General features: G+C 50.7%; 1 protein-coding gene across 2 annotated transcripts in view; it reads left to right on the top strand.

Moving 5' to 3' along the window:
• Col5a3 (collagen type V alpha 3 chain) overlaps nucleotides 1-9898 on the top strand; it is a 48160-nt gene that overhangs the window by 28754 nt on the left and 9508 nt on the right. For both annotated transcript variants that reach the window (XM_013346312.2, XM_026779362.1), the window contains exons 32-46: nucleotides 371-424; nucleotides 2075-2119; nucleotides 2348-2401; nucleotides 2506-2550; nucleotides 3125-3178; nucleotides 3276-3329; nucleotides 3900-3953; nucleotides 4073-4180; nucleotides 4315-4404; nucleotides 5008-5061; nucleotides 6071-6178; nucleotides 7111-7218; nucleotides 7302-7355; nucleotides 8155-8208; nucleotides 9519-9626. In XM_013346312.2, the coding sequence (XP_013201766.1) occupies nucleotides 371-424; nucleotides 2075-2119; nucleotides 2348-2401; nucleotides 2506-2550; nucleotides 3125-3178; nucleotides 3276-3329; nucleotides 3900-3953; nucleotides 4073-4180; nucleotides 4315-4404; nucleotides 5008-5061; nucleotides 6071-6178; nucleotides 7111-7218; nucleotides 7302-7355; nucleotides 8155-8208; nucleotides 9519-9626 (1044 nt within the window). The remainder of the gene's footprint in view (nucleotides 1-370; nucleotides 425-2074; nucleotides 2120-2347; nucleotides 2402-2505; nucleotides 2551-3124; nucleotides 3179-3275; nucleotides 3330-3899; nucleotides 3954-4072; nucleotides 4181-4314; nucleotides 4405-5007; nucleotides 5062-6070; nucleotides 6179-7110; nucleotides 7219-7301; nucleotides 7356-8154; nucleotides 8209-9518; nucleotides 9627-9898) is intronic.

Below are 9898 nucleotides of genomic sequence, written 5' to 3'. Positions count from 1 at the left end.
ACACACACACCTGACACTCTTGTGTGACTTCTACATGTGCACCTGCACACACTCATACACACACACACACACACACACACACACACATGTACACAGAAATTGTAAATGGTAAGTGACTGGCTTTGTGTAGACCCAATGGAAGAGCATTCAAGGTGGAAGAAGGACGTGTGCAAAGGTTCTGGGCAGGAACTTGCTCGCACAGCTGGGGAATCTGGAGGGGAGCAGTGTGGCTGCTGAGGTGGGGAGGAGTCGGAGGCCCCTCTGGGAAGGCTGGGGTTGGAGGCCATGCAAGAAAGCAAAGGATGGAGTCAGACTGCTTCTGCCGATGCTCACTAATCCTAGAGTCTCATGTCGAATTCTCTCTCTTTAGGGATCTGTTGGATTTCCTGGACCCCTGGGACCACTGGGGGAGAAGGGCAAAAGGGTGAGTTGTGATCCAGAGGGTATGGGAAGGTGGGTGTCTGTACAGTTTCTGCTTGGTAGGGTAAGTCTTCCTCTGTCATTCAAGACACTCTCATAGCCGGGCGGTGGTGGCGCACGCCTTTAATCCCAGCACTTGGGAGGCAGAGGCAGGCGGATCTCTGTGAGTTCGAGACCAGCCTGGTCTACAAGAGCTAGTTCCAGGACAGGCTCCAAAACCACAGAGAAACCCTGTCTCGAAAAACCAAAAAAAAAAAAAAAAAAAAAAAAAAAAAAAAAAAAAAGACACTCTCATAGACACTCCCACGGGCTAGCCTGATCTAGACACTCCCTCACTGAGACTCTTTCCCAGGCTGGTTCTAGAGTGCCCCAAGCTGACAGTTCACACTAGCCACCACAGGGCTGGAGAGATGGCTCAGTTAGGAGGACTGGAGTTTGGTTCTCAGTGTTCCTTCAAGTGGTTCCCATTCATCTGTAGCTCTGGCTCCTGGGCATCTGATGCCCTCTTCTAGGCTCTGGGAACACCTGCACTTTCATGCACCCCCTACTCATACACACCCCCTCACAGCACACACCCATACACACACACCACACCCACGTACCACCCCTCACACCCCCCACATCACACATATGCACCCCACACACCCACACACAGCACACACACACCCATACACACCTACCCCCCACCCCACCCCCACATTTTACAAAAAGAAAACCTAACTGGTATAGCTACACCCATTGTCAACTGGACGCACTAACACATCAATTTAAAACCGTAACTTCCCATTTCCTGTTCCCAGAGTCTCATGCTTATTTCTGAATGTAAAATATAATCAACTTGGAAAATTTCCTGGTCTTTCAAACTGATAATGTCTTCAAAGCCAAATACAAGCCAGGTGGTGGTGGTGCACTCCTTTAATCGCAGCACTCAGGAGATAGAAGCAGGTGGATCTCTGTGAGTTTGAGGCCAACCTGATCTACAAAGTGAGTTCCAGGACAGTCAGAGCTGTAACAAGAGAATCCCTGTCTTGAACCTACCCTTTCAAAAACAAACAAACAAACAAACAAAAAAACAAAAAAACCCAAACCAAAAAGTTAAATACAAAAGCAAATTACAATGCCATGGAAAGAATTCTCATTCCACAGGGAGGAATAGGGGCACTGTCAGGAAATGCTGTGGTCCAGCAGGGCAAGCACCGAATTCTGTGGCTCTGTGTCTGGTACCTGGGCTTCTGTTTTAAAGGGCTTAGATGGTTTCGCCCCTCCAGCATTGCTGCCTACAGCATATGTTTCTCCTTTGGGCTGGCTTCACTCCCCGCGTGCAGTTTTTCTTTGCAGAGATCCTGTATACATACATCCCACCCGTGAACACACATGTGCCTGGTCCCACCCGTGGACACACGTGTGCCTGTTCCCCACCCGTGGACACACGCGTGCCTGTGTATAATACATACATCCCACCTGTGGACACACGTGTGCCCATGTATAATACATACATCCCACGCGTGAACACACTCATGCCTGTTCCCACCAGTGGACACGCTCGTGCCTGTTCCCACCAGTGGACACGTGCGTGCCTGTTCTCACCCGTGAACACACATGTGCCTGTGTATCTCCTGAAGCTCAAGGCTTTCTGATTTGACTTGCTTTTCAGGGCAAAGCAGGGCAGCCAGGGGAGGAAGGAGAGCGCGGTGTGCCGGTAAGGAAGCGATACCTGCTCTACACAGGGGAGCAGGTCTGAGGGGAGATGGGGTAGCGAAGTCGTGAGAGGGTTGGGAAAAGGTTGGGTGCTGTCCCTGTTGCTGGTGGACTCGGATGGATTCTGGAGGAAGGGGCCTCTGTGTGGTGTCTTCTCTCAGACCTACCCATCTTCTCACTTCTCTTCTTTGTTTTTTTTTTTTCCTTTTAAAAATTTCTTTTTATTCAGGGCCCTCGAGGAGACCGGGGACAACCAGGGGCCACAGGCCAGCCTGGCCCCAAGGTATGGGAGCGATTAAGGGCCTTTGGTCTATCTCAGGCTAACTCCCTGCCAAATCCTCCCAGTTGAGTGTGTTCTGGTCTTGAAGATTATTAATTCTGTTTTAGGGTGATGTGGGTCAAAACGGGTCTCCTGGGACCCCTGGAGAAAAGGTGAGTGTGTGTGTGTGTGTGTGTGTGTGTGTGTGTGTGTGTGTGATTCCGAGCAGTTTGAGTGTGATTCTGAGCAGCGTGTGTATCTATGAACGAGGTCAGCCTCCTCCAAGGCCAGAGATCTATGAGTTCTATTCCCAGCTGTCCCACTTGCTTGCTGTGTGACCTTGGGAAACTAGCTTAACTTCTCTTTGCTTCAGTTTCCTTTTTTATAAAATGCAGTTACTGTGGTCCTGCCTTGGTGGGCTGCAGTGCTGACTGAGATGGTATACCACCAGCGAGTACTCAGCACCATTCCTGGCATGCTGCAGCTGCTCAGTATTGCTGACTTTTAAGGAAAAAAGGGAACAAAACTCTCCCTCTGTGTGACTGTGGAGGTCAGAGGGCAACTCAAAGGAGTTGGTTCCCTCCATCCACCTGTGGGATCTGGGGATGGAGCGCAGGTCATAGCTTTATCTGAGTAAATGCACCTTGACCCACTGAGCCACCTTGCCAGCACTATACTGACTTTTAAGGTTATTTAGATGCAAGACACTCAGGAGAGATGACGAAATGATTTTTGGTTCCATTTCAGGGTCTCCCCGGTCTGCAAGGTCCCCCAGGATTCCCTGGACCAAAGGGCCCCCCAGTGAGTGATGTCACCCTGACTCTGAGTCAGTGGGGAAGGGTGCAGGGTGGCTTGGCTCCAGATCTAAATCTTCATTTTCACTTACTTTGTTCCCCAGGGTCCTCAAGGGAAAGATGGGGTACCTGGGCACCCTGGCCAAAGAGGAGAATTGGTAAGTGGCCATCGATCTCTGACTTCCAACTGTGTTGGGCCCTTGTGTATGGAGGGGGTGGTGCATGCGCGTGAACACAAAGAGACCAGAAAAGGATGCCCGGTATCCTCCTCCATCCCTTTCCATCTCACCTTTAAGCACTGAGCCTGAAGCTTGCCATTTTGGCTAGGCTGGCTGACTAACAATTTCCAAGACCTACCCGCCTCTACGCTACAGTGCTGGGGTCACCCGCGTGAGAGTTACCGCGTGGCTGACATGGGTGCTGGGTTCTCTTGCTTGACTAGCAAGAGATCACTCAGTCGGCCGTCTCCCTGGCTCCTGTCGTAGTTTTTGAGGAAGGACCTCTCACTGGCATGTGGGGCTCGCTGGTTAGGGTAGACTGGCTTTCCAGTGAGCCCCAGGAAGCCACTGGTCTCCACTTTGCCGGCACTGGGATGACTCTGCATGGATGCTGGGAAGCTGAACTGTCTTCTGCTTCATGGGGCATTTTACACACTGAGCTGTCTCCCCAGGGCCTTGACTCTCCTTTTCTTCCTCCCACGTGATACCCTTTTCCGTTTCTCTCCTTAGGGTTTCCAAGGTCATACAGGGCCCCCTGGACCAGCCGGCGTCCTTGGTCCTCAGGTCAGAATGGACCCCACCAGCCTTTCCCCATTTTGTATCACCCAAGGAACCCATGGAGCTGGAGGTCTGACGTACGCCCCACCTCCAGGCTGCTCAAGATGTCCCTTGCTTGTTTCCAGGGAAAGGTAGGGGACGTGGGTCCTCTCGGCGAGAGGGGCCCCCCAGGTCCCCCTGGACCTCCTGGTGAACAAGGTATTCCAGGCATAGAAGGCAGAGAAGGGGCCAAGGTAAGATCTTGGATAAACTGCCCCAAAGTCATCACCCAAATCCTGGGCTGGAAATTAGTTACTTGGGGAGGGGCCCAGAGTCTAGAGAGACATCCCATTTCTGAGGCTAACTTCTCTTCTTTGGCTGTCTGCAGGGTGAGCTAGGACCCCTGGGGTCCCCTGGGAAGGAGGGCCCACCTGGGCCTATGGGCTTTCCTGGCTCCCAAGGAGCTCCCGGCGACCCAGTGAGTATCTTTGGAGAGTCACTGGAGTGTGGTGCTGAGGGGTAGAGGAAAGGAGCCTTTTCCAAGAGTGGCTACCGGGGTGGCAAACTGGAGGGGGCCTGGATAAGAGTGTTAGTGGTGGCCGGTGAGATGACTCAGCAGGTGACAAGGCTGCCAGGGCTGATGAACTGAGCTTGCTCCCAGGACCCACGTTACAGAAGGAGAGAACTCACTCTTGCTGCTTGTCCTCTGCTTTTTTTTTTTTTTTTTTTTTTTTGGTTTTTCGAGACAGGGTTTCTCTGTGGCTTTGGAGCCTGTCCTGGAACTAGCTCTGTAGACCAGGCTGGTCTCGAACTCACAGAGATCCGCCTACCTCTGCCTCCCGAGTGCTGGGATTAAAGGCGTGCGCCACCATCGCCCGGCCTTGTCCTCTGATCTTGACAAGTGTGTCCAGGCAGGTGGGAGCACACACAACACACACACACATAAAGATATGGTAGTGGACAGATCTATAGAACTCAGGGCCCATCTGTGATAGGTCTAGGGATAATGAGGGTTCCCCAAAGTGAAGGCAAACCCTTGGGGTGCCTGGGAGATTTTCTGACTGGTCATTTCTTTCCCCAGGGACCCGTTGGTTTGAAGGGTGACAAGGGTCCCCCAGGCCCTGTTGGGGCCAATGTAAGTATAAGTGCACTGGCTGGAAGGGGAGAGGGCTGGAGAGGGCTGTGTCTTTAGAGCCGAGGTTTCCTCCTCTGAAGCAGCTGTCATAGGGATGGGTTGGGAGCTGGCTCACTGGGTAAAGTCCTTGTCACACAAGCTTGAGGACCTGAGTTTAGAGCCTTAGTGCCTGAGGGAATGACGGTGGGCAGGGCGGCCCACCTGTAATTCCATCCTGGGAAGCCAGAGAGTTAGCTGGACTAGCCTTGTTAGTGGGATTAGCCTTGTTAGCGAGCTCTGGGTTTGACTGAGAGATGCTGCCTCAGTGGACATGGTGGAAGATCGAGGATGAGCCCTGACACCAACCTCAGGCCTCCATATGCACACATGTTCAGATGCCCCCACACATGTGTCCATATGCACACCCGTGCACGTGCAGAACAAGAAAAATATTCTATGGACTGCATGTGGTGGTGCAGAATGTCCCCTGGCATGTGAGGCTGAGGCAAAGGGAGTTTGAGGCTAGCCTGGTCTACTTACTAAGGCCGTGCTAAAGGGAAGGAAAGGAAGGAGGGAGGAGAGAGAAAGGAAAGGGAAGAGAAACGGAAAAGGAACAAACATGAGAAGGAACAGAGTACATGGAGTGTTGGGAAGAGCATCTTCAGCAGGCTGGTTGGGGGAGGCATCCCTGAGGGGTCAAGACCCAGAGGAGATGAGCATGGAGCCCTGTGATACCCAGAGGAGGGTTTCTAGGCAGAAACAACAGCATGTGCAAAGGCCCTGGGGTGTGAGGAACAGCGAGGTCTGTGTAGCTCCGCCTGAGTGAGTGAGGACAAGATGGGGGCAAGCAGGTGGGCAATTCATGCTGGGCTTTGTGGTCTTCAGCTGAGGAAGGTGAGAGCAGTTGAGGTTTGTGGAGAGGGTCATCTCTTAGGTGCTCACGGATGCCCTCTGACTGCGTATAAGATGTAATACTGGTGTCAAGAGCCCTGTCGTTGTAGCCATTCCTGGCCCTCCACTCTTTTTCCAGGGCTCCCCGGGTGAGCGTGGTCCTGTGGGCCCTTCTGGTGGCATTGGACTTCCCGGCCAGATTGGTGGGCAAGGCCCTATTGGTCCTGCTGGTGAGAAGGGGTCTCCGGTAAGTGTCTGTTGGATGGGTGACTTTTTCTGGGGAGATGTGAGAAAGCATCTACTCACTCTAGATAGGACATCAACAGCTGACCAATGAATTTCTATTTCTGTGGGCTGGAGAAAGGATGACTCAGTGAGTAAGAGTACTTACTGCTTTTGCAGAGTACCTGAGATCCATTCTCAGTATCCATATTGGTGGGCTCACAGCTGCCTGTAACTCCAACTCCAGGTGATCTGTCTGTCACCTTCTTCTGGCCTCTATGGGCAATTGTGCTCATATGCACATACCTAACCATTCACATCCACATACATATATACATAATTAAAGATAAAGTAAATCTTAAAAAAAATTAATTCTTAAGGGGGGCAGTGGTGGCACACGCCTTTAATCCCAGCACTTGGGAGGCAGAGGCAGATGAATCTCTGTGAGTTCGAGACCAGCCTGGTCTACAGAGCTAGTTCCAGGACAGGCTCCAAAACCACAGAGAAACCCTGTCTCGAAAAAAAAAATTAATTCTTAAAATGATCTTTCCCAAGTCCAGCTTAATGAAGCTGTGAGTTTATTGGGATTACTAAGGGACCATGGGTCCCTTACAAAACATGGCTGACTCAAAGGTAGCTGTATCACTGAATGACCATTCCAGCCTGGCTCATGGCTCAGAAAAACTATATTCCTGGAGCTCCCTGTATAACTTTCAAGCAGTGTGACAGGCCAAAGACTATCTCTGGCAGTTGTTAACTGCTTCTACAGGCTTGAGGAGGGGACCTGGTAAATCTTGTAAGTTTTAGGAACTTTCTGAGACTTGTGTGTTGTTTGTATCCTGAGACTTAAGGAGCTCTCTTCAGGATGGATAGTTTCAATTTTAAACAACTTTCTATACAGATATCCTTCCCTGTGTCACCTGCTCCTAACTTCTCTCTTTTCTTTCCTTCCATCAGGGAGAACGGGGTGCCCCTGGTCCCACTGGCAAAGATGGTATCCCAGGGCTGCCAGGGCTTCAAGGACCCCCTGGAGCTGCAGGGCCTTCTGGAGAGGAAGGAGACAAGGTGAGGGGACCAGGGAGAGGGACAGTACAGAGAGGGGTGGATCTGATGGGCACTGGACACTTCCTAATGCATTTATCTTGCAGGGAGAAGTAGGGATGCCTGGTCACAAGGGAAGCAAAGGGGATAAAGGAGATGCAGTAAGTGGGGGTCCCCAGGGAGGGTGTGTTCATGGGAGGAGATATGGGGTGGCCTTGGCTCTCTGCTTCCCTCAGAGTTTTGGTACCTATTTCACTAAGGCTGAAAGTGCAAAGGTCCCCAGCTGAGCATTGTTTGAGCCCCGAGAGCACAGGAGAGTGAGAAAGACCTCTCTAGGGATGGTGACAAGGCTCAGTGGATAAAGCTGCTGCTAAGCCCGAGGACCTGCATTCCATCCCCAGGGCCTTTGCAGTAGGAGAAAAGAGTTGACTCTCAGAAGCTGGTGTACACATGTACACACAAATACAAAATACATAAATAAAATAAAAATGTAGAGAAAGGCACTCTGGGCCTCAAAATCTCCTATCCTTCCATGGTGAGACTCTACCATGGCCTGTAGCCAGCCACTTTCCCCACTCCCAGCACCAACTGGTTCCACTCCATCCCAGGGCGAGGTTTGTTTTAATTTGCTTTTTTTTTTTTTTTTGGATTTTCGAGACAGGGTTTCTCTGTGGCTTTGGAGCCTGTCCTGGAGCTAGCTCTTGTAGACCAGGGTGGTGTGAGTGGGCACATGGTTTCCAGAGTCAGAAAGTAGAAAGAGATAAATATTGATGCCAAGATGATGTTGTGTTTTAATTTGCTTTTTTTTTTTTTTTTTAGATGAAAGAGTTCATGTGTAACCCAGGCTAGCTTCAAACTTGCTATGTGGCTTGACTCCTGATTCTCCCGAGTGCTGGGGTCACAGGCCTGTACCACCAGGCTCAGCTCTGATAGAATTTTTGATTTTGTTTCCCGCTTCAGGGCCCACCTGGACCAATAGGGATAAGGGGTCCAGCAGGCCATCCAGGGCCTCCGGTGAGTGCTCCCAGCTTGGCGACTATACCCTGGGTCCTTAAGTGAAGACAGTGAGCCATTCTTCTGAATAAAATCCCAGCATCCTTGCCCAACTTTGGTCTCCTCTCAATGCCAACACCCACGGTGAACTCAACTCTGACCTTGAATCTGATCTCAGCCCAATACTCTCTGTTTTCTGTTCTGATCTTCATCCAAATCAAAAACCCAAATCATGCAAATCCTAGCTTAGCCCTGGTCTCTTCACTCCAATGCCGGCCTCAGATGGGAACTTGAACATTGAGTTAGACTCTAGCCTTGCGGTAGTTAATTTTCCGATACTGTTACAAATCACCGAGGCTAAATGATGATTGTGTGTGACTCGCGGTACTGGAGGCTGGGAAATCCCTAACAGTGGTGCTGGCGGTACTGGAGGCTGGGAAATCCCTAACCGTGGTGTTCGCAGTACTGGAGGCTGGGAAATCCCTAACAGTGGTGCTGGCATCTGGCCAGCGTCTTCTTGCTTCTTCTCCACATAGTGACATAGTGTGTTATTAGCAAGTTTGTGAACTTGGGTCTTCTCATACAGCCACTAGTACGGCACTGTGGGGCACCACCTCGTGACTGCATCTGATCCACATTCTTTCACAGGACCCTATCTCCAGCATATGTCCTAGTCAAGATTTCTATTACTGTGAAGAGACATGACCACAGCCCCCCCCCCTTTTTTTTTTGTCCTTTTTGGTTTTTCGGGATAGGGTTTCTCTGTGTAACAGCCCTGATTGTCCTGAAACTCTCTGTAGACCAGGCTGGCCTTGAACTTACAGAGATCAGCCTACCTTTGCCTCCTAAATGCTGGGGTTAAAGGTGTGCGCCACCATTTCCTGCTTGAGCTGTATTTCTTAATAAGTATGCTTAGCATAAGACAGCTCGTGCAAGACCCCAATTCCAGTTCTCTGTCTTCTGTATCTTCTCATCGCCTGGTCACCTCCCCCTTAGGAACCCTGTCACTGAAGAACGACCTGCTGGTTCAGGTCAGAGTGTCACCAAACTTATAGGTCACAACTTCCATCTATGCCTAAAGTTCGTCTCAACCTCCTATGAACCTTGATCATAACTGTACCCGAACCACAGTTCTGATATAGCATGTCACTAACTTAAAATGTCACCTGGTACTTCATTCCTCCAGCTTTGAGCCTGAGTCTGAGCTCCACATCAAACTAAAACCTGACTCACCAAACTTGACTCCAAACCCTAGCCTCTGTCCTAACCTTTGACCCTGTCTGCAACCTTTGATCTGAACACCAACATGTTTGTCCCCATCTTCTTTACAGGGTGCTGATGGGGCTCAGGGTCGCCGGGGACCCCCTGGCCTCTTTGGGCAAAAGGGAGACGATGGAGTTCGAGGCTTTGTAGGTGTAATTGGTCCTCCGGGTCTGCAGGTAGGTGTTTGATCCCTCACCCCGGGCTCCAGTCTTTGTGTGTGGTGTGTTCATGTGTGCTATCCCTGAGTCTTTGTGTGTGGTGTGTTTATGTGTGCTAACCTGAGTCTTTGTGTGTGGTGTGTTTGTGTGTACTGTCCCTGAGTTTTTGTGTGTGGTGTATTTGTGTGTGGTGTGTTTGTGTGTGGTGTGTTTGTGTGTAGTGTGTTTGTGTGTGCTGTCCCTGAGTCTTTGTGTGTGGTGTATTTGTATGTACTGTCCCTGAGTCTTTG

Source organism: Microtus ochrogaster, chromosome 5 (assembly GCF_000317375.1).
Source record: "Microtus ochrogaster isolate Prairie Vole_2 chromosome 5, MicOch1.0, whole genome shotgun sequence".
In the NCBI taxonomy this organism is placed as follows: Eukaryota; Metazoa; Chordata; class Mammalia; order Rodentia; family Cricetidae; genus Microtus; species Microtus ochrogaster.
This window is presented reverse-complemented; position numbering and strand designations above follow the sequence as displayed.